Source organism: Manis javanica, chromosome 8, assembly GCF_040802235.1.
Source record: "Manis javanica isolate MJ-LG chromosome 8, MJ_LKY, whole genome shotgun sequence".
NCBI lineage: Eukaryota > Metazoa > Chordata > Mammalia > Pholidota > Manidae > Manis > Manis javanica.
The window spans coordinates 46,356,671-46,382,633 of NC_133163.1; the positions used below are offsets into that span (position 1 = coordinate 46,356,671).

The window sequence follows — 25,963 nt, forward strand, 5'->3', positions numbered from 1 at the left end:
AACTAAAGGAGGAAATAGAATGCAATGCATTCATTTTGGGAGACTTCCACACACCACTCACTCCAAAGAATAGATGCACAAAACAGAAAATAAGTAAGGACACAGACGGACTGAACAGCACACTAGAACAGATGTACCTAATAGACATCTACAGAACTCTACATCCAAAAGCAACAGGATACACATTCTTCTCAAGTGCACATGGAACATTCTCCAGAATAGACAACCTACTAGGCCACAAAAAGAACCTCAATAAATTCAAAAAGATTAAAATCTACCAACCAACTTCTCAGACCACAAAGGTATAAAACTAGAAAGAAATTCTACAAAGAAAGCAAAAAGGCTTACAAACACATGGAGGCTTAACATGCTCCTAAATAATCAATGGATCAACAACCAAATTAAAATGGAGATTCAGCAATATATGGAAACAAATGACAACAACACAAAGCCCCAACTTCTGAGGGATGCAACGAAAGCAGTTTTAAAAGGAAAGTATATAGCGATCCAGGCATATTTAAAGAAGGAAGAACAATCCCAAATGAATAGTCTAACATCACAATTATCGAAATTGGAAAAAGAAGAACAAATGAGGCCTAAGTTCAGCAGATAGAGGGACATAATAAAGATAAGAGAAGAAATAAATAAAATTAAGAAGAATAAAACAGAAAAAAATCAATGAAACCAAGGGCTGGTTCTTTGAGAAAATAAACAAAATAGATAAGCCTCTAGCCAGACTTATTAAGAGAAAAAGAGAATCAACACACATCAACAGAATCAGAAACAAGAAAGGAAAAATCAGGACGGACCCCACAGAAATACAAAGAATTATTAGAGAATACAATGAAAACCTATATGCTAACAAGCTGGAAAACCTAGAAGAAATGGACAACTTCCTAGAAAAATGCAACCTTCCAAGACTGGCCAAGGAAGAAACACAAAATCTAAACAAACAAACAACAGAATTGAAGCGGTAATCAAAAAACTACCCAAGAACAAAACCCCTGGGCCAGATGGATTTACCTCAGAATTTTATCAGACATACAGAGAAGACATAATACCTGTTCTCCTTAAGGTTTTCCAAAAAATAGAAGAGGAGGGAATACTCCCAAACTCATTCTATGAAGCAAACATCACCCTAATACCTAAACCAGGCAAAGACCCCACCAATAAAGAAAACTACAGACCAATATCCCTAATGAACATAGATGCAAAAATACTCAACAAAATATTAGCAAACTGAATTCAAAAATACATCAAAAGGATCATACACCATGACCAAGTGGGATTCATCCCAGGGATGCAAGGATGGTACAACATTCGAAAATCCATCAACATCATCCACCACAGAAACATAAAGGACAAAAATCACATGATGATCTCCATAGATGCTGAAAAAGCATTCGACAAAATTCAGCATCCACTCATTGTAAAAACTCTGAATACAATGGGTATAGAGGGCAAGTACCTCAACATAATAAAGGCCATATATGATAAACCCACAGCCAGCATCATACAGAACAGCGAGAAGCTGAAAGCTTTTCCTCTGAGATCGGGAACAAGACAGGGATGCCCACTCTCCCCACTGTTATTTAACATAGTACTGGAGGTCCTAGCCACGGCAATCAGACAAAACAAAGAAATACAAGGAATCCAGATTGGTAAAGAAGTTAAACTGTCACTGTTGTGCCCCATTTCATTGCGTCCCCCATGTGGAGCCACAGACATGAGGCTCAGTCATGAGATGCAAGAACAAAACAGGTCTTTATTGCTATCTTGAACTAGGGTCTCAGTGGCCCGTCAGAACACAGGACTCAGACTGAGACCCTGAACAAAGTTCCCTTTTTGCTTTTATACTTTTGGAACAGTTAGGGGCTTTCCAAGGGGGTGGTTTATTGTGACCTTAGCTGATTGGCTGAGGAGGGTCAGGGTCTTGTTGCACAGGTTGCTGGGCATGGTTTCCATGGGAATCGGCATGGCTTGAGCGGGAAACTTCTTACTCAAGATGGCGGACACAGAAAAAAATGGAGGCGGTCCGGTTGGCTAGGGGTCATGTAGGGGACATAGTTATTCAAGATGGAAGACACAAAATGGAGGTGGGGGTCAAGCTAACCTTCTAGGGGTCCCACAGTCACTATTTGCTGATGACATGATATTGTTCATAAAAAACCCTAAAGACTCCACACCAAAACTACTATGACTGGTATCGGAATTCAGCAAAGTTACAGGATACAAAATTATCACACAGAAATCTGTGGCTTTCCTATACACTAACAAAGAACTAATAGAAAGAGAAATCAGGCAAACAATTCCATTCACAATAGCATCAAAAAGAATAAAATACCTAGGAATAAACCTAACCAAGGAAGTGAAAGACCTATACTTTGAAAAGTATAAGATACTTTTAAGAGAAATTAAAGAGGACACTAACAAATGGAAACTCATCCCATGCTCCTGGCTAGGAAGAATTAATATCATCAACGTGGTCATCCTGCCCAAAGGTATATACAAATTCTGTGCAATCCCTATCAAATTACCAATAGCATTCTTCAACGCACTGGAACAAATAGTTCAAAAATTCATATGGAACCACCAAAGACCCTGAATAGCCAAAGCAAAGCAATCCTGAGAAGGAAGAATAAAGCAGGGGCATCTGGCTTCCCAACTTCAAGCTCTACTACAAAGTCACAGTAATCAAGACAATTTTGGTACTGGCACAAGAACAGACCCACAGACCAGTGGAACAGAATAGAGAGTCCAGACATTAATCCCAACACATATGGTTAATTAGTATTCGATAAAGGAGCCATGGACATACAATGGGGAAATGACAGTCTCTTCAACAGATGGTGCTGGCAAAACTGGACAGCTACATGTAAGAGAATGAAACTGGATCACTGTCTAACCCCATACACAAAAGTAATTTCAAAATGGATCAAAGACTTCAATGTAAGTCATGAAACCATAAAACTCTTAGAAAAAAACATAGGCAAAAATCTCTTAGACATAAACATGAGTGGCTTCTTCATGAACATGTCTTCCTGGGCAAGGGAAACAAAAGCAAAAATGAGCAAGTGGGACTATATCAAGCTGAAAAGCTTCTGAACAGCAAAGGACACCATCAATAGAACAAAAAGTCATCCTACTGTATGGGAGAATATATTCATAAATGACAGATCTGATAAAGGGCTGAAATCCAAAATCTATAAAGAGTTCAGACACCTCAACAAACAGAAGGCAAATAATCCAATAAAAAAATGGGCAGAGTAGCTGAACAGACAGTTCTCCAAAGAAGAAATTCAGATGGCCAACAGACACATGAAAAGATGCTCCACATCGCTAATCATCAGAGAAATGCAAATTAAAACCACAATGAGATATCACCTCACACCAGTAAGGATGGCCACCATCCAAAAGACAAACAACAACAAATGTTGGCAAGTTTCCGGAGAAAGGGTAACCCTCCTACACTGCTAGTGGGAATGTAAATTAGTTCAACCATTGTGGAAAGCAATACGGAGATTCTTCAAAAAGCTCAAAATAGAAATACCATTTGACCCAGGAATTCCACTTCTACGAATTTACCCTAAGAATGTTGCAGCCCAGTTTGAAAATGACAGATGCACCCCTATGTTTATTGGAGCACTATTTACAATAGCCAAGAAATGGAAGAAACCTAAGTGTCCATCAGTAGATGAATGGATAAAGAAGATGTGGTACATACACACAATGGAACATTATTCAGCCATAAGAAGAAAACAAATCCTACCATTTGCAACAACATGGATGGAGCTAGAGGGTATTATGTTCTGTGAAATAAGCGAGGTGGAGAAAGACAAGTATCAAATTATTTCACTCATATGTGGAGTATAAGAACAAATAAAAACTAAAGGAACAATGCAGCAGCCAAATCACAGAACCCAATAATGGACTAACAGTTACCAAAGAGAAAGGGACTGAGGAGGATGTGTGAGAAGGAAGGGATAAGGGCAGGGGAAAAGAAAGGGGGCATTACGATTAGCATGTGTAGTAAGGTCGGGGGGGCACAGGGAGGGCTGTACAACACAGAAGATGAGTAGGGATTCAGCAGCATCTTACTATGCTGATGGACAGTGACTGTAATGGGGTGTGTGGGGGGGACTTGGGGTAGGGGAGAGCCTAGTAAACATAATGTTCTTCATGTAATTGTAGATTAATGATACCAAAATAAAAATAAAGCTTTTTCAGATACTGCCAGACTCCCTGATCCTTGTCAATCTCCGCAACTGGCATAACAAATCTCTTCCTTTGAATTCTTTTTTTTTAACTTTAGTATAGTTGTTATACAATATTATATTGGTTCCAAGTATACAACACAGTGGTTCAACAGCTACACACATTATTAAGTCCTCACCCCAACTAGTGCAGTTAACCGTTAACATAGAAAGATGTTACAGAACCAGAACCACTGGCTGTATTCTCCATACTGTACTCCCATCCCCTTGACTAACTTACTTTATGATTTATATTTTTGTGCCCCTTTCTACCCCTCATCCTCTTCCTTCAAATTCAGATTTTATTTTCTGATGAGTTGCACTTACTTCCCGTAATATTTATATTGTTATGTCAAAGTGCTAATCTTTTGCTTGGATATCTAGGAATCTGAGGAGTAGGTTTAACGGCATGTTTTCTCTGAAGCTTTTGATAAATGGGAAAGTATCAGCTTAATTTCTTTGGGTGCAAGTGACGGAAAACCTAACCCAAAAGGCGTAAGCGTAAAGGTGGAAGAAAAAAAGAAGTCTAAGGTCTGCCAGAGTCCAGTTTCTAACTGCTCTACTCTCCTTCATTTTTGAGCTATTCTCAGGCATCTCCTTTGGTTCCAGATATGGCTATATCATCTTGTGTTCAAGGAAAAAGAATAAGTCTTTTTTGCTGGTCCCAGCTAATCTATGCATTTCAGTGACTGATGGTGTCACACACAACTGCCTGAATCATACATGCAGCCATGCAGGTTCTTATTGCGAAACTTGTCATCCTCCCACTCTAGAATCAGATGTTTGGCTTCATCAACCATCGGGAGAGGTAGAGCCACAGTAAAAAATCAAGAGCTACTATTGGAAATACAATGAATGAATCTAAGGTAGCTCAAAAAAAATCAAGTATCCACTACAGAAAGATTGCTGTCATTTCTTCAGAAACAGGTTAATTTGATGGAAAACTCCCTGTATAAATTAGTAATTGATGGAAAATATTCAAGCAAAAAGGAATTCTGCTTGATAATAAATGGAAAATCCAGAGGATTTCTTGTCCTTTCCCTGCTTTCTACCACTCCTAAGTTAGTTTTCCAGGACTATTTAAAAAATAAAATAAAATTAACTTTGTCATTCTGAAGCATGTTTGTATTAGTGATTGGATTTGTGAGATTACTATTGAAATAAACAAGGTAGATTATGGGGTTACCACACTCCATTCCTTTGGCAACCTATTCTCTCAGTATCTCTTGAAATCATGTCTCAGATGCCTAGAATTAGAAATTCTTCCCTGTCACCTTATTTTAGTGAATATGATAATGAATTCAAACTGGTTTTAATCAATTTTGTTTTAGCAAAATATGTTTGCTACTTACAGGGTTGAAAAGAAAGTTTATAGACAGCTTCTGGGAATATCAAAATTGGTAACTAAAAGAGATGAATGTACTGAAATACAATTGGATTTACTTTCTGTGGCATTATATTATGAGGAAAATCTTCAGTGAACTTCTTTGTCAAATATGATTCATCTTAAAGCTGTAATTGTAGAATAGTATAGACTTTCAGTTAAACATGGCAGATTTAACACCTAAGCCTATCCCCTCATGAGACCTCACTAAAAATGAAAGGAAGGGAATTTTTTTTTAAGACAAATCCCTTAAGACCGAAAAAACGGGAGAAAAATAGCAAACAAGAATGTCAACAAAATTGATCTTTTGAATAGGAAATATATTTACATGGTTCATAAATCAAAATATAAAAATGTGTAGTGTGAAAAATGTATAAAATTTAAAAATGTATAGATCTGACTGCCATTCTTGTCCCCATATTCCCCCACTGTCCCTTTTCCTTGTCTCAAACCAGTGTTATTCATTTTATATTTTTCTAAAGTTTTTTTAAATCAAATACATACAATTCACACTAAAGATGGCAGAGTGTATACACCTTCTTATGTAAAAATGTATATTGGAGATTATTTTCATGATTTTCTGTTTACCTCCTTTCTTATATATATATATATATTTTGTATTTATTTCCTTTCCTGTGCATATGTGTACAGATAAACCAAGTGTTTTAGTAGACACACATGCTTGCTTAATTGGTATCTACATTTGTGACTATTTGAGACTTACGATAGTGATCCTGTGGAGTGGAAGGTTGTATAAATTTACTATAGAAGAGAACAGTAATATTTTAAGCAAAAGTAGGGCTGCTGAATTTATAACTCAAAATTAGGATTCCTCAATCCCATCACCATTGACATTTTTGACCAGAGAATTCTTTGTTATAGGGGGCTGGCCTATGCATTGTATGTAGCAGCAATCCCTGACTTTACCCACCAAATACAAATAGAACCCCTACTGTGTCAACCAGAAATGTCTCTGGACATTGCTGGGTGTTCCCTGGAGGAAAAAATTGCCCATGGTTGAGAACCACTAGTCTAAATGATTTTTTTTTAAATTCTGGATAGCAATACACATACTACTTCCTAGATATTATACCACAGTGAAATTTATAAGAACTGTACAGCCATTGAAATGAATGTGTCGATAGAATAATATTAGAAAACTTAAAATGTATTTGGGTACACTCATTCTTGTTAAAACTAAATCATTTGGAAAGTTGGTGAAGAAACTTAAAAAATTATCTATAACCATTACTAGAATGCTTGCCATAAAAAATGGACCTTTCAGACACTGTCAGTATTGAAAGAGATCCTGCCTTCAAGTCTGATGTTTTAGCTATCATCTTTATTTTCAGGTGACATAAGGCGATGATAAGGGAAGCAAATTTTTCTTTTTGACAACCTTGAATCTACTGAAACTCTTCAAAATGGCAACTTTGATGATATACAATCAATTAAGTATAATTACATTATAAATAATGCCTTTTAATATATACTGAAAATGGAGAAAGACTTCATAACAAATAGTGTTGGAATAACTAAATGGCCATATGGAAATAAATAAAATTGGATCCATTTTTCACATTAAGATCAATTTTATTTGGATCACATTTAAACATAAAAAATGAAACCATACCAATACTATACATTTAAAAGGTGGGATTGAGAGGAGTTTGAATTCTTCTGTACCGCAAGATAGAGAAAACTGTCCTATGATTTGATCAAGAAGCAATGAGGGAAAAATGTTAATAAATATTACATCAGCCCCAAAAAGCCATATGGCAAAAAATAAGACAAACTGGTAAAAAGCATGTGTAACTTATATTGCAGATGAAGTTAATAACCCTAATATATAAATAACTTCTAAAAATAAAGGGGAAAAAGTGTCAGACCACTTTATGGAAAAGTAGAATAAAAATGTAAACAGCTGATTCCCAGTGAAGGAAATGCTCAACCTTACTCATAAAATGTAAATTAAAATTACATTCAGTTACCATTTCTTGACTTATTAGATTAGCAGAAGTCCAAAATTTTAACAATATACTCTTTTGGTCAGGCTGTAAGTAATAGGTATTCTCATACTAACAGTTGAATGCCATGAAGGAGAAAATATGTAGCAGTATTTGTCAGAATTATATATGCATTTACCCGTACTTCTGATTCAAAGACAGTATCAGCAAAAATACAAAAAGACATAAGTACAAGGCAATTCATTGCAGCATTACTGATAATAGTAAACTACCCAAATGTTCATCAGTAAGAGACTAGTTGATAACTATAGCTATATATATTAATGGGAAACTATGCAGTTGTAAAGCACAATGAGGAAGATATCTATATATTATATGGGTCTTTGAAAAAGATCACATGAAAGAACCTTTAGCTAGACTGACCAAGAAAAAGGAGATTCAAATAACTACATTCAGGAAATAAGAAGGGGACATTTAAACTGATCTTATAGAAACAAAAGGATTTAGAGGAATACTCTGTATAGTTCTGTGCCAACAAATGAGATAACCTAGATGAAATGGACAAATTTCTTGAAAGACACAAACTACCAAACTGATTTGGTGATTGGTAAGAAGAAATGGAAAATCTGAATTGATCTTTAACAAATAAAGCATTTGAACTAATAGCCAAAAAAAAACTGTCTTAAAAAAAACCCAGGACCAGATGGCTTCACTAGTGAATTTTATGAAACAAAAAAAGGAATCAGCACCAGTTCTTCACAAACTCTCCAAGGTGGAAGAGAAAAGGGAGACTTCCCAGCAACTCAGTCAATGGACCAATATTACCTTGATACCAAAACCAGATTGAAGACGTAACAGGAAAAAAAACTAGACTACTATTTCCCTTATGAGCACAAGTCACTATCCCTTATGGACACAAAAATCCTCAACAAACTACCAGCAAACTGAATCCAGCAAATTATAAAGAGGATTATACACTATGACCAAGTGGGATTTTATCGCAACTATGCAAGGTTGGTTCAACATTTTTTAAAAAATCCATTAAGGGCAGTACACCACACACATTAAGAGAACACAGGAATATAACTGTTGTTTCTTAAGCAGAAAAGGCATTTGACAAAATCTAATGCCCTTTCATAATATAAGCACTAAGGAAACTAGAAGTAGAAGAGAATTTCCTCAACCTGATAAAGGACATCTACAAGCTCACAGCTAAAATTATACTTTAACAAAAGACTGAAAGCCATCCCCTGAGATCAGGAACAAAACAAAACTGTCCCTGCTCACCACTTCTGTAATGTATTATAGGTTTCAGCCACCGCAATTGGTCAAGACAAAGAAAAGAGATTCAGAATAGAAAAAAGAATTAGAACCATTTCTGTTTGCAGATGACATCATCTTATATATAGACAATCCTAAGGAATCCACACATACACAAATTACTAGCGCCATAAATGAACTCAGCAGATTTGCAGGATACAAGATCAATGTAGAAAATATTTATACACTAGCAATGAACAATCAAAATTTAAGAAAGTATTTCCATGTATTATTGCATCAAAAAGAAGAAAAAACTCAAGAACAAATTTAACAAAAGTGCAAGATTTATACACTGAAAACTTCAATGCACCACTGAAAGAAACAAAGAAGACCTAATTAGATGAGAAAGACCACCCATGTTTGTGGATTAGAAGACAAAGTTGTTTAGATGGCAATGCTTCCCAAACTGGTCTACAGATTCATCACAATTCCTATTAAAATCCCACCTGTCTTTTTTGCAGAAATTGACAAGCTGGTCCTAAAATTTTCATGGAAATGCAAGGGACCCAGAATAGCCAAAACAATTTTGATAAAGAATAAAGATGGAGGACTTAGACAAATTACAAAGCAAAAAAAGAGAGAGGAACCTAGAGATTAAAAGACACTTAAGAGACATATCTGCCAATTACAATGCATGAACTGTACAGTAGTCCCCACTTATCTGAGGTTCACTTTCCAAGTGTCAGTTACCCATGGTCAGCCATGGTCCAGAAGCAAATAATCCTCATCTGATGTCTCATCAGAAAGTCAAAGTCACCTAATGCTACATCACTATGCCTATGTCATTTTTTTCATCTCATCATACAGGTATTTTATCATTTCACATTATATGAAGAAGGATGAGTACAGTACAGTAAGATTTTGAGAGAGACTGCATTCACATTTATTGAAGTATAATTCTGTTGTATTATTGTTATCTCATATTGTACTTAATTTGTAAGTTAAACTTTATCATAAGTATGTCTCTATGGGGAAAAAGTAGTATATAGGGTTTGGTACTGTCTAGTTTCAGGCATCCACGGGAGATATGCTGGAACATATGCTCTGTGCATAAGGGTCTGTGCATAAGGTCTGCTGTGTTTTGGGGTTCAATTCAAACAAGCATAGAAACATTTTTAATGTTACTATAAAATAACATTTATAATTTAACTGGGAAAATGGGACCACTGAACTTACTTATTTGCTTACTTATTTGCTGCACAAACTTTTTGACATGAAAATAGTACTGAATAGGTTTTTCTTACAAATTTTAGAAGTATTTACTAGACTAGTTAATAGATTAAATGATGTGATGTCTGGGATTTGCTTTAAAATAGGGAGAAAGGATGCTACTTAAAGGGATAATATGGTGGAATTTTGGGGGCAATAGAATGATTCTGTAACTTGATTGTGGTGATGCTAATCATGAATCTATACAACTGACAGCAAAAGGGAGAAAAGTCAACATTGCTTTATCTTAATTTTAAAAATAAAAACTTTAAATCCATATTTATGGAGGGAACGAGAAGAATAAATGAAACAGGACAAGCTATGACTTGATAATATTTGGATCAGGGTGATGGCACAGGGGTTTTCATACTGTTCTCCTTACTAAAGATACATATAATTATTCAGAATATGTGAAAACTTGGAATATTTGAAATCATAGATGGCTAATTTGGGAAAATAGTTTTGAAATGAAGGTGCTCTACTGTTGCAAACTATTTCATAGTATAACACTAAGTGAAACATAATTAGACAGTTATAAGAAAGTAGAAGTGATAGGTTTAAGACCATCTTATTTTACACCATGTGAATACACATGTGAAGTTACTCTAAGAATGGTTTGTTTTTATTTTTTACTTTTAGGATGAGAGAGGCTGCAAGAAAGATAGAAGAAAGGCATTTTTCCAACCATGCAACACATGTTGAATTTCTGCCTGTTGAGTGGCGATCAAAACTTACTCTTGATGGAGGTACATTTTTGTTTAAAAATTAAAGGATTTAGCCAATGTCTCCTAAGTGCCTTTAACTTAGTTGTCTTGAGGTATCCTAACTCTTTGTTCTAGATTATTAAGAAAATAAAATCCATTGGTTTTTTTTTTATATATAATTACATTGACATATCATTTTGGACCACAATATAGATTTCAGTTTCAGAGAGAGCAGTTTTAATTTATGCCCTCTGTGGATTAGAACGACAGGAAGCATGTGGAAGATACAAAATGTTTTCCAAAGTTTTTGACAGAAAAGTGATCTGTCAATACTTTCAAAACATTTGTTGTCCACATTTCCATATGAGCTAAGATTTTCTTCCTAATAATCCCCATTCCCCCCCAACCCATATTTGGAAGATTAAAATATCAGGTTTTTTGCTTTCTTTTGTTGTTGTTCCTGTGTCCCCTGGGCTGGTGAATTATAATCTAGCATATTAGAGAAATTGTACAATATATTTTTTAAATGAAATCATTTTTGTTTACTTCTTTAAAGAGCTGTTAGCTGAAATACGCATCTTTTTATACACAAAGTTGTATCCTTTGAATATTAAAACTACTGAAATAGAATGTTCAGATTGATTGTTTACATAATCTGGAAAATCAGAATCGTACTGGACATAATAGCAACTGCCATTTGTGGGGCCTTTACTGTGTGCCTGGCAATCTGAAGTTTTTTTTAGTGAAGTAGCTTATTTAATCTTGTCACAAATCTGTGAAATACCTATTTTATTTTTTCTGTTTTACTGATAAGGAAGCAGAAACTCAGATGAATTTAACTAAGAATGGCAGGCAGAATCTAGGTCTGTATGATACCAGAGCCCATGTTCATCATAGTGCTGACCTGTCTTCCTGGATGGTTTCCAAGGATTCTTCCAAGTCTGTGATTCTGTCTCGTAGTCAGTCAGTCAGGAATGTCAGTTACTCAGATGGCATCAAAAATTGTAATGAGTTTAAAAAAAAAATGCTAGTGACCAAAGAATGCTTCTTAGCAGCAACAGATCATATATAAATTTCTAGTGTAATACACTATCTTTTGGGCTTTTTGCATTCACCCAGACAAGTTTGTTAGGCTGCTCAGGAGTGTAGGCAACATGGATGAACTAACATTTAATAAAGCCCCTGACTATGTAATTTTCTGTAATTACTGTAATAGAATCTCAAAGGCATTACGCTGAGTGAAAGAAACTAAAGGAAAAACACCGTTATTTCTCTCTATTCTCAACACGTGTTGGGTTTTTTCCCCACACCAACCAATTTTCCAATTCTTGATGGACACCAACTGAGTATCCTAAAATTTAACTAAATTATAACACTAACTGCCCAGAGATAGTGCAGTCAGGTTAAGAACTCAGTCCCACACTACTGCCTCCCACCCACTTCTGAAGCCAATCACAAATCCCAGTTTGTTGTCTGTACTTCTGATTGACCAGGTATAAATTGGGGAGGTCCCACGATCCCACCCTGAGTTTCGGTAATTTCTAGAAGGACTCATAAAACTCAGGGAAATATTTACTTTCAATTACTGGTTTAAATTACATTTACTGGTTTAAAGGATATTACAAAGGGTACAGATGAATAGTGACATTTCATTTTTTTTTTTTTTATGGCTGAGTGGTATATTTTTAAATATATTTTATATACTATAAAGTGCATCTCATTAGTAATCAAGGAGATGCAAATAAAAATTATAATGATATATTACATCCATCCCTATGACACAGTAGTTTCATTCCTAGATTTTATTTTTATTTTTTTTGAGAGGGCGTCTCTCATATTTATTGATCAAATGGTTGTTAACAACAATAAAATTCTGTATAGGGGAGTCAATGCTCAATGCACAATCATTAATCCACCCCCAGCCTAATTCTCGTCAGTCTCCAATCTTCTGAAGCATAACGAACAAGTTCTTACATTATGAACAAATTCTTACATAGTGAATAAGTTCTTAGATGGTGAACAGTGCAAGGGCAGTCATCACAGAAACTTTCGGTTTTGATCACGCATTATGAACTATCATTCCTAGATATTTATACCCCAAAGGAACTCTGTTACTTATGTATACTAGGAGACATGTACAACAGTGTTATTAGAAGCACAATTTATATTAGCAAACTAAAACTAGAAACAACCCAAATGTCTTTCAAAGGAAAATGGGTAAATTGTAAGATATGTTAAGAGTAGAATACAGCAAGAAAAATGAGAGGATTACAGTTATATGCATTGGTGAATCTCAGAAACATTAATACTGGAGCTGAAACAAACCAGGTACATTAACCCAATTTAAATAATCTTCAGAAACAGACAAAATAAAATACTTAGGCTCCAGAACATAGTAAATGCTATAGAATAGGCTCAAATTATTAAGACTAATGGACAGGTAGGAAATCTATAAAGAAAGTCAAAATTGTTGTTATAAGTTATTTTTATGTTACTCTTTAATAAGCTTTCTTTGAGCTGCATATATATATTAAATACCTTTGGTATATGAATTTCACAGTATAGACTTTTTTTGGAAATGCATTAAAGTGACATCTAAACTTTTCGTGTTAGCATGGAAGTCACATATTTTAACTTTTTTACAACTTAAAAATAGGCAGAGGCCATAAATATGTTGTGCTACCCATAAGCAGTCACGCTATTTCCCTTTACATCTTTAAAAAGTCTTACAGCTTTTGTTTGGGTCGCTGCCTTTAAGTCATTTTTTATATTATATTTTTTTAGATTATATTAAACTGGAATAAATAAAAATAATTTAAACTGATATAGTAGAAAACTGGAAGATAAAAGAAATTGTACACAACTAAAAATATGAGCCTTCTTCTCCCCACCTTGTACTTTCAAGTCATGATATCCAAGTATAGGATTTCTTTATGTTTATGTAAGAAAGGTGAAAATTTTTGGCATCTGTAATCATTTTATTAGGCATTTAATAGAATAATCTTCCCAAGGTAGAATTTGCATAAGTTAGCTGTCAACCCAGAGAAATCAAATGTGTTTTGCAATGCAGTTTCTGCAACAGTTTGTTTTCAGAAGTGAATTACACTAACTTTATCTTGCTTACGAAGGAGGCCCATTGCTGATTTGCCTCTGTGCATACAGTATCTGTAATTTGACAGCTCCTGCCCAGAGACCTTTGTTTCATCACGTGAAGTGTAGGGAAACTTTTTAATGAGTTGCTGGTTTGTCACCAGTGGTTCTAGGCATTCTACATGGGTATTGCCAGGCCCACCATACATAGGGCAAAGAAAAGGAGAAAGGAAACAGTAAAGGGGTACAGAAAGAGTGAGATTGTATCCCTTGACACATGTCCCAGGAAGAGAGATTGCCTGGTTACTCCAAATGTCAAGAAAAAGCCAGTACATAGAAAAAAATGGTCTTCATAGATTTGATAATGGTCTTTGTCCTTTTTGTTCCTTTTCATGCCCCCTTTTGTCTTTTTGTTTCCTCGCAACATTTTGCAAGAAGTTGTGGTTCATTAGATCCAGAACTAGTCTTGAATATTTAAATGTTAACCTGAAGACCTTTTATTTTAGGGAATGTGGTTTTTTTCACAATTCTTTTTTTCCCTAAACAGAGATCTTGCCTACATTTAAAAAAAAATTTTTTTTTTTTTTTTTTGTAGACACTGTTGATTCAATTACTCCTGACAAAGTACGGGGCTTAAGGGATATGTTAAACAGCAGTGCAATGGACATAATGTATTACACTAGCCCACTTTATAGAGATGAAGTAAGTATTAGGATTATCTTGTTTTGGGGTACTTTGGGATTGATAGTATATATGTCCTGAATTTTAATATTTTTATGCTCTTTTTCACAAGCAAATGAGAAATTACAGAAATCTGTTAATCTATAAATAGTCTGTATTATAATAGTGAATATAGTAGTTTTCTGCTACACATTGGGATCCTTTATAAAATGAATAACCTTGGAAAGTGGGAGACCGGTTAGAAAATACCTCTGAAAAATATCAGTTTTCATAAATCTGATTATTTATGTCTATGATAATTGGCCTCACAAAAGAGTTTTAGACACTTAGAAATTTCCTTCAAGTTTTTTGTATATAATAGATCTGGTTTTCTGTGTTGTTGCTGTAGTGGATTCCTGTAGTTCTCACATGGTAATGTTGCTAATGTATCACACGGATAACCCTAAAAGGGGGTGAGGGGATGGGAGAATCTCTACCAAATGCATTTTGTCACTTTGTTTGTAAAAGAAAAAGGATTTTATTTGGCAGGAATAACCTTGTTCATTACCGAACAGGTATTAACTTATTTAAATTCTCATAAAATCCCTGTGAAGTAGATATGATTACTATCCTCATTTGAAGGATAAAGAAACTGGTACAAGGAGTAATTAGAGCTGCTCTGTACTGCTCCAAACCAGTCCATTTCAGACTTCATTCATTTGAAGTTCTTCCTTGACTTTATTCAGGATAGTCTTCACATGTCTACAAAAATATGTTTGCTTAGTTGCCACAGAACTTCCTTCTCTTTACACTACCATCCCCTTAGGATTTTTCTCCATTCCTCTTCCTGTATTCCCTCATTGCCATATACCAGTATTGGTCAAGATCTGCCTTAATCTGACTGGCAACAGTAAAAGAAACTATAAAGAGAACTGCTATTCTGGACCTAATTCTAACCAACAAAGAAGGCCCAGTTAATGAAGTAGAATACTAATAATTTACATGTTCATAGTCCTTTATAGTGTATAGTGGGCATTGATAGATTATTAGTGAGTGCCCATTGTTAGTAGGCACCAAATTTAGGAAATTGAACCTATAGTATTATGAGGAAAACCAGTAGTGGTAGCAGGGAGAAGGGGGGGGAGGAGGAGAAAGGCTGAGAACACATTACTATATATATTTAAAACATATATATGACATATACACACAGACTTATACACCACATACATACCTTATATACACACACGAGTGGTGAACTCCTAAGAAGGTAGCCTGAATGCTTAAGACTAAAATGTGCTGGAGCATCTTCCCCAAAAGTAATAATGAGCTTTTTTTTTTTTTGAAGTTTTAAGTCAACATTAACAGCAAGAAAAACTAGAAAGAGAAATGTGTCACACTCAAAGCTCTGGCCATTGGCTAATGATGACTGAGAAAGTGGTCACTTTAAGTTTTTATATCTTCAAAGACAATGATCCTCAGAATGGAATTGAATAAGCAGATATTTGGTACAAACAGGGAATTGGTAGCCAAGATAAATTGATTAGAAAGAGAATACCCAGTGTTTTAAATTAATTTGTCCTGGATCTAATTGAATTTCATGGAAAACCACTGAATTGTGGCTGAGATTCATCAGCAATCTTTAGCAGTGTTTCCTAAACATCCCTAATGAGAAGAATCACTTGAGATGCTTATTAGAAATATAGGCAAAAAAAAAACACCATGGTGGGGGCATCAGAATTGAGAGTATTGTGAATTTTCACAATTTTGAAAATATGTGGTTGTATGTAGATATTATTTCTATATTTAAGTGTATAAAGTGTACATGTATGCATATATTTTCTACCTCTCTCCATTCAAAAGGCCAAGACACAAAGATGCCCCAGTCTAGTGAGCATACCTTGTACCCAGATCTTTGCCTTTAGTATTGTTCTTCCCCACTAAGAATAATTAGAGTGCCCTGGAAAAATGGCTGATTCCAGGGCAGGAACAGGAAAAGTACAGGTTGGAGCAAGAACAACTTGTTATAACAGAAGGTAGGAAAATGAATGTGGCTCAGAAGAATAATGGGGTGCATCACAAGGACACAGGAGTCAAATTAAAGAAGGAAATCTCATGGCCAGACCTGAAACAATTTGAACACCAAAACAATTAAGTTATTATTATTATTATAGGGAATTAAAAATCATTGAAAAATTTCTAAGTCCTTATCAATTATTAATAGGAGAGAAGGAGGTCCTTGTTTACAGTAGAATGCCAAGTACTTACTAGTAAATGTGGACGGAATGCTAGAGTTGGAAAATCCTCATTTTGTAGCTCTCATGCATAGTAAGATCAGTAGAGAGGGAACTGGGCAAGAATCATCAATGGATGCTAAATTGCAGGCCGATTTTGATGAGGAACAGGATATTTGCATGAGCTTAAAGTGTATACTCACAGACTGCTTATTTGTTATAAAAGAAGGAAAAGTATGTACTAGAGAAATTGGGGCAACACTTTACACTGGATTTTACTAAGGGACACTCAGAAAAGGATACAGTATCATTTATGCAATATTCCAATCATGAGGAAACATCAAATACAAAATGAGGAAGTTCTGATTACAAAGTAGGAATGGGACTGCATTCTTTGAAAATGTCCGTATCGTCGACGTTCCTCAAAAAACTAAAAATAGAAATACCATGTGACCCAGGAATTCCACTCCTAGTAATTTACCCGAAGAAAACAAGATCCCAGATTCAAAAAGACATATGCACCCCTATGTTTATCGCTGCACTATTTACAATAGCCAAGATACGGATGCAACCTAAGTGTCCATCAGCAAATGAATGGATAAAGAAGGTGTACATATACACAATGGAATATTATTCATCCATAAGAGGAAAACAAATTCTACCATTTGCAACAACATGGATGGAGCTAGAGGGTTTTATGCTCAGTGAATTAAGCCAGGTGGAGAAAGACAAGTACTAAATGATTTCACTTATTTGTGGAGCATAACAACAAAGCAAAACTGAAGGAACAGCAGCAGACTCAGACTCCAAGAAGGGTCTAGCAGTTGCCAAAGGGAAGAAGTAGGAATGGTGGGGGTGGGGAGGGAGGGAAGGAGAAGGGGAATAAGGGGCATTATAATTAGCACATATAGTATAGGTAGGTCACAAGGAAGGCAGAATAGCACAAAGAAGACAAGTAATGACTCTGTAGCATCTTACTATGCTGATGGACAGTGACTGCAATGGGGTGTGTTGGGGGGACTTGATGATATGAATAAATGTAACCACAATGTTGCTCATGTGAAACCTTCGTAAGATTGTATATAAATGATACCTTAATAAAAACATAAAAATAAAAATAAATAAAATGTCCATATCATAAAGGACAAAGAATGGCTGTGGAAAATGTTCCAGATTAATGGGAGCCAAAAAGACATGGCAGCTAAAACAACATCTCCTCCTAGATTGTATCCTGCCCTGGATGGAGGAAAATGTTACAATACTTATTACTGTTAAATCAACTGACAAAATTAAAATGTGGATGGTAGATTAGATAAGATGAAATGTTATGTCAAAGTAAATTTATGAAGTTGATAACTACACCATGATTATGGAAGAGAATATTCCTAGTCTTAGGAAATACACACTGGAGTTTTTAAGGGCAAATATTCTAAAATGTTTCACAAAAAAGTTGTGTACATGTGTTATAGAAACAACAAATGATAGATAGGATAAAATGCTAATAAAGGGTGAATCTTGGGTAAAGGATATATGAACGATCTTTACACTGTTTTTGTTTTTCAACATTTTATAAATTGGGAATTATTTCCAAATAAAAAGTTATAAAAGGAAATAAAAAAAGTCTTCTCAGATTATGATTCAGTGGGTCTGAGGTAGAGCCTCTGGATTTGTGTTTTTAACAGTTCCCCAGGTGATACCACTGGGGAAGTTTGGGAAATATTGCTTAAGGCATTGTGAAGAACAAAAGAAAAGAAACAAAAAACTTAATGAGAAGTGAGCAAAAACTGTCATTATTTTTTTTTTTAAAGCTGATGTAATCAAAAATCTCATTTAGCACAAGGTTGATGTGCCACTATTCTAGAATAAACTTTTTAAAGAATATAAGTTGCATTAGGGAAGTAATGAAAAGTTAAAGCAAGCCAAGGTTTTTTAAGACTATTTCATGTCTGGTGAATGCACCTTCTTTGGGTTATTTCATAGGCAAGTGCCTTTTTCCCTTCCTCTCAGCCTTTGGAGTCAAACAGATGTAGATTCAAAACCTGACACTTAACTAGCTATGTGACCTCAGATCAAATTTCTTACTTTCTTACTTTCCTCACTTATAAAATGGACACAACATACCGACCTGAAAAAAGTTGTCATGAGGTTTAAAGATATCATATATTTAAAGTTCCTAGTATAATTTCTCATCCTTAGATTTTCAAGTTGTAACTGACAAGTATACATCTGCTTTATGTATTTCAAGGGCTACCATTTTTTTAAAAAAGGATATATTCTGTTAACTCTGGAAAGTAAAATAAAGATCAGTGATAGAAAATATGGAAAGGAAAGGTTTGTTACCTAATGAAGAACTTTGTAGTAACTAAAGTTTCCTTAAAAAAATTGAAATGTCACAAGGAAAAACATTTGTAAAGTGAGTGATGGCTTTTTAATAAAATTATTGTGGTGATCATTTCATAGTAATATACATTTATCAATTCATTGTGCTGTACACAAATGTATACAATGTTATATGTCAATGATACTGCAATAAAACTGGCAAAAAATTCTTAAAATAGAAGTGACCACTTTAGAGTGAAGAGACTCATGAGGTTGGATAATGAACAACTTACTAAGGATGCTGCTGAAGGGACTCCAGCCTTCACAGCACTTTAAACTGGGGCATCGCTGAGATCCCTTTACACTTGAGATTCTGAGATGCTCCTCGGAGGACCCTAGTAAGTGATTATGTCAATAATCACTTAAAAAACCATGGTTAAGGAAGAACTTTTGTGTGTCAGTCAGCAGTTCTCAGGTCACACTTTCTGAGACCCAGTTAAGAAAAATGGTGATTAATCAGATTTGTCAACACATCATTAGAGAGCCTTTGGCCCTTCCTTCAACCCTAAATGAAGTACATGAAAAATCCAGGGAGAACTGTGTATCTTGTGTACATCTGAACTCTTTTTCAATGACTTTTAAAAATGAAGAATTATATAAAGGATTGTCATAGCCATATCCTGTCATTGTTATTTGAAAACTAATGGTGTGTGTGACTAAAACTCTGAATTACTCTTTTTTCCACTAAAATTCCCTGAAGCTGGAAGGACAAAGGATTATTATACTCTTCAGCCATATTTTATGTGTTTACATTCTTTCCTGAAACTATTCTGTTTTTTTCTTTTGGGTTACTTCATAAATTTTACCTTTTAAGCAAGCAGTGGTTATGAGAATTAGAAATCTTTTAAGGTTTTTCAAAGCCATCAGTGCTTATTATGTAAGAAGTTAGCTGATATGATTAGATAATACTATATAGCTAATAAAATTAAGATCAGAGGGCATATCATTAATGTTCCTTCAGATATCCCAAATGAATCTGCCTCGTCACAGAGGGATCCTGGCTGGAAGAACATATATTGGATCAGAGAGGAAAGGAAGGGAACAAACCCTAATTAGAGTAGACATTTTAAATACAACATAAAGGTGGATTTCTCCTTTTGCTGATGAGTGCATTATTTATAAAAGCATTTAAATGTAGTACACAGCCAATTTAAAAGCTGGCTTCTAAAATCATAATGTATTGGTCATAAATATTCCTGTATATGTAAGCTATAGATAAACATTTAAAATGCTGTTGATCTAGATATGTTCTAATAAGGAAATGCAAAGAACATTTCTAATGAAGTGCACAATTATTAAAACATGAAGGCATCAGCTGTTCAGACACAGTCCTCTATCTTTTATACCACGGTGAAATGTGAAATATTTTTATGTCAAATAGGCTTCCTCTGTCTTGGACATTTACCCTTGTTTAGTTATCCATATATGATGGCTGGACTCATGCAGTATTGGGTATAATGAGAGATGCTTAAAAATTTTTTGATATGAAATAGGTTAATGTAGGTGGAGATACTGTTAGAACTTTTACTTTAAAAAATTTTTAATTTTAGTTTTGGGGGTGCCAGTAAGAAAACCATTGATGGAAGAGAGGCTTAAAGATGGTGGCGTGAGAGGTGAGACAGAAAACTCCGAAAACCACATATAATATGAAAATATAGCGAATACAACTAATCCTGAAAGAGCAACAGGAAAGAAGGCTGTGGCAGACTGGCTACACCTGGGGAAAACAGGAGACCTCAAGGAAAAAGGTAAAGTACCAAAGCCATGATCTGGAGGGATCCAAGGCCTTCCCCCACCCCAGCTCACTGAAGGGCAGAAGAGAAACACAGCTGGGAGGCAATAGAGGCCTAGGACTGCTGAACACTCAGCACTGGAGATCTGCTCTGGGTGCATGAACTGATATTACATGGTGGTCTGGAGATTAGTGAGGATGGGAAACTAATGCAGGTGGAATACCTGGAGAGGCTGAGATTTCAGCTGCTTGTGGAGAACAGGTACCCACAACCAGCCACTCTGGGACAAAAGAAAGGTAGGCAGACTGAGAGACTTCCTAACAGTGAGAGGGCTGCTAAAGGGTCAAGGATTACACAAAGCTTGCTGCGCAGGAGAAATGACAGGTGGACAAAATTGTCCCAGCGCACACAGCCTAGCATGTTGGGAAATTTTGAGAAGTTTCAGGAGTTCCAACCCCCTGGCTGGCAACACAGCTATGAGGACCCCACCACAATGCACAGCCTGCTCCTCCCTCCCGGCGAACACAAGCTCACAAAATGGCTGCCCCCACCATTGTACCAGACCAGCCATAGGGTAGCCCTGCCTATGGCAGCTGCAAGCACAAAGTATACAGGCTTCTCCCTGTGCACTCGGCCCACTCGCCCTAGCAGTGGAGGCAGTCACTACAGCCAGGAAGCAGGAAAGAGCTTTTCATCCTGAAAGACACCAGCGCCACTTGCCTGTGACCCTCTCCATCACTCCAGGGGCTGAGCAGCTCCAGAGGGTAGAGATTCTGAGCACAAGAGGGCTCCACCTACAAATATGAAATGTCAAAGGAACCTGGCTCGAACCAAAATCCTACAAACACTAAAAAGAGGGCCAAGTGAAACTGAACTCATTTCTTCCTGAAAGAGATTTCAAAATAAAAATTATAAACATGCTCACGGAGCTACAGAAAAATATATAAGAACTCAGGGAGGAATACGAGAATGAGATATAAACATTAAATAATACAGCATCCAAAGTGTAACCTACAATGGAGGGATTTAAAAGCAGATTAGATGTAGTAGAGGAGATAGTAAATGAAATAGAAGTGTAAGAACAGGAATACAAAGATGCTGAGGCAGAGAGAGAAAAAATTATCTCTAAGAATGAAAATATTGAGAGAACTGTGTTACCAATCGAAATGCAACAATATTCACATTATAGGGGTACCAGAAGAAGAGAGAAAAGGATAGAAAGTGCCTTTGAGGAGGTAATTGCTGAAAACTTCCCCAATATGGGGAAGAAGATAGCCTCTCAGGCTGTGGAGGTTCACTGATCTCCCAACACAAGGGACCCAAGGAAGACAACACCAAGACATACAATAATTAAAATGGAAAGATCAAGGATAAGGAAAGAGTATTAAAAACAGCCAGAGAGAGAAAAAAGGTCACATACAAAGGAAAACCCATCAGGCTATCAACAGACTTCTCAACAGAAACCTTACAGGCCAGAAAAAAGTGGCATGATATATTTAATACAATGAAGCAGAAAGACCTCAAACTACGAATACTCTACCCAGCAAGACTATCATTTTAATTTGAAGGAGGGATTAAACAATTTCCAGATAAGCAAAAGTTGAGGGAATTTACCATGCATAAACTGTCTCTACAGTGTATTTTGGAGTGACTGCTGTAGATGGAAATGTTCCTAAGGCTAAATATCTGTAACAAGAGAAAATAAAATTACAGTAAAGAAAGTAGATGAATTAATTATTAAGCAAATGCGAAATTACATCAACTACCCCCAAAGTCAGTTAAGGGATACACAGAGTACAGAATACTATACCTAATATATATAGAATGTAGGAGAAAGAAAAAAAAGAACCTTTAGATTGTTTGTAATAGTGTACTAAGTGAGTTGAGTTAGACTGAAAGATAGTAAAGAACCCTTGAACCTTCGGTAATCACGAATCTAAAGCCTGCAATGGCAATAAGTACATATCTATCTTTAATGACCCTAAATGTAAATGGTCTGAATGCACCAATCAAAAGACATAGAGTAACTCAGTTAATAAGAAAACAAGATCCATTATATGCTGCCTGCAAGAGACTCACTTCAAACACAAAGACGTACACACACTGAAAGTGAAGAGATGGAAAAAGATACTTCGTGCAAATAATAGAGAAAAGCAGGAGTTGCAGTACTTGGATCAGACAAAATGGACTTCAAAACAAAGAAAGTAACAAGATACAACATTACATAATGATAAACAAGTCATTCCAATGAGAGCATATAACCCTTATAATTATCTATGCACCAAACATAGGAGCAATTACATATGTGAAACAAATTCTAACAGAATTAAAGGGGGAAACAATGCAATGCATTCATTTTAGGAGACTTCAGCACACCACTCACTCCAAAGGAAAGATCAACCAGACAGAAAATAAGTAAGGAGACAGAGGCATGGAATAGCACATTAGAACAGATGGACCTAACAGACATCTACAGAACACTCCACCCAAAAGCAGCAGGATACAGATTCTTCTCAAGTGCACATGGAACATTTTCAAGAAGAGATCATATACTAGGCCATAAAAAGAGCCTCAGTAAATTTAGAAGGATTAAAATAACACCAACCAGCTTCTCAGACCACAAAGCTATGAACTAGAAATAAATTATACAAAGAATAAAAGCCCACAAACACATAGAGGCTTAACAACATGCTCCTAAATATCAATGGATCAATGACCAAATAAAAACAGATCAAGCAATATATGGAGACAAATGACAACAGTAACTCAACACTGCACAATCTGTGGGACACAGTGAAGGCTGTGCTAAGAGGGAAGCATATTGCAATACAAGCTTACCTCAGGAAAGAAGAACAATCCCACATGAACAGTCTAAACTGACAACTAATGAAACTAGAAAAGGAAGGACAAATGAGGCCCAAAGTCAGTAGAAGGAGGGACATAATAGAGATTAAAGCAGAAATAAATGAAATTGAGAAGAATAAAACAATACAATCAATGAAACCAGGAGCTGGTTGTTCGAGAAAATAAACAAAATAGATACAGCCCTAGCCAGACGTAAGAAGAAAAGAGAGTGTACACACATAAACAGAATCAGAAATGAGAAAGGAAACATCACTACAGACATTACAGAAATACAAAGAATTATTAGAGAATACTATGAAAAACTATATGGTAACAAACTGGATAACCTAGAAGAAAAGGGGAACTTTCTAGAAAAATACAACCTTCTAAGACTGACCCAGGAAGAAACAAAATCTGAACAGAACAATTACCAGCAATGAAATTGAATTGGTAATCAAAAAACTACCTAAGAACAAAAACCCTATACCAGGTAGCTTCACTGTTGAATTTTAAGAAACATTTAGAGAAAACATAATACCCATCCTCAAAGTTTTCCAAAAGTAAAAGAGGAGGGAATACATTCATTCTGTGAGGCCAGCATCACTCTAATACCAAAACCAGGCAAAAGCACCACACAAAAAAATTACAGACCACTATCCCTGATGAACACAGATGCAAAAGTACTCAACAAAAATATTAGCAAACCAAATTCAAAAATACATCAAGAGAATCATACATGATGATCAAGTGGGATTCATCCCAGGGATTCAAGGATGGTACAACATTTGAAAAATCCATCAACATCATCCACCACATCAACAAAAAGGACAAAAACAACATGATCATCTCCATAGATGCTGACAAGCATTTGACAAAATTCAACATCCTCTCATGATAAAAACTCTCAACACAATGGGTATAGAGAGCAAGTACCTCAACATAATAAAGGCCATATATGATAAACCCACAGCCAACATCATAAGGAACAGCAAGAAGCTGAAAGCTTTTCCTCTAAGATCAGGAACAAGACAAGGATGCCAACTCTTCCCACTTTTATTCAACATAATACTGGAGGTCCTAGCCACGGCAATCAGACAACACAAAGAAATAAAAGGTATCCAGATTGGTAAGGAAGAAGTTAAACTGTCTCTTCAAATGACATGCTATTGTATATAAAAATCCTATGGGATTAAAGATGGCAGCGTGAGAGGAGAGACAGAAGCTTCCTCCTAAAACTGGATACAATTAGAAAATTTAATTGGTGGAACTAATCCTGAGAGAGCAACAGGAAAGAGGACAGCGTCAGACTGCACACACCTGGAGAAAAGAGCAGACCTCACCGAACGGGATAACGTACCAGAGCTGTGGCTCTGTGGGACCTGAGCCCTTCCCCCACCCCAGCTCACCAGCGGGAGGAAGAGAAACGGAGCAGGGAGGGAGTGGAAGGCCTGGGACTGCTGAATACCTAGGTCCAGAGATGCGCTGGGAGCACAAACCTACATTTCATGGTGCTTTCATGAGACTCACATGACTACCGGGTTGGAAAGTTAATACAGGCAGAGTTCCTGGGGAGACTGGGATTCCGGCCGCTTGTGGAAAGCAGGGATCTATATCCGGCTGCTCTGGGACAAAAACTTATACCTGTGTGACCGGCCCACTGGCTCAGGCAGTGGAGACAGGCACAGGAGCCGGAGGCGGGGAACAGCTCTTTCCTCCCCACAGGCACCAGTACTGCTCACCTGTGACCCCCAACATTGCTTCAGGGGCTAAGCAGCTCCAGAATAGAGTTGGACACTAGAGGGCACTATATACAAATATGAAACGCCAAAGGAACCTTGTCCACAGTAAAATTATTAATACAACTCCTGAGAAAGATTTAAATGATATGGACCTCGTGACTCTTCCTGAAAGGTAGTTCAAAATAAAAATCATCAACATTCTAATGGAGGTACAGGAAGACATCCTAGAACTCAGGAATGTATATAAAATCCCTAAATAATCTACTCCAAAACTACTAGAACTAATAGCTGAATTCAGCAAAGTTGCAGAATACAAAATACACAGAAATCTGTTGCATACCTATATACTAACGATGAACTAGCAGAAAGAGAAATCAGGAAAACAATTCCATTCACAACTGCACCAAAAAGAATAAAATACTTAGGAATAAACCTAATAAAGGAGTTGAA

General features: G+C 36.0%; 1 protein-coding gene across 7 annotated transcripts in view; it reads left to right on the top strand.

Annotated features, from left to right (window-relative positions):
* The window catches only part of DDHD1 (DDHD domain containing 1), an 88,584-nt gene that overhangs the window by 31,134 nt on the left and 31,487 nt on the right, over window positions 1-25,963 (top strand). For all 7 annotated transcript variants that reach the window (XM_037016165.2, XM_037016167.2, XM_017681212.3 and 4 more), the window contains 2 exons: window positions 10,773-10,879; window positions 14,523-14,629. In XM_037016165.2, coding sequence (XP_036872060.1) covers window positions 10,773-10,879; window positions 14,523-14,629 — 214 coding nt within the window. The remainder of the gene's footprint in view (window positions 1-10,772; window positions 10,880-14,522; window positions 14,630-25,963) is intronic.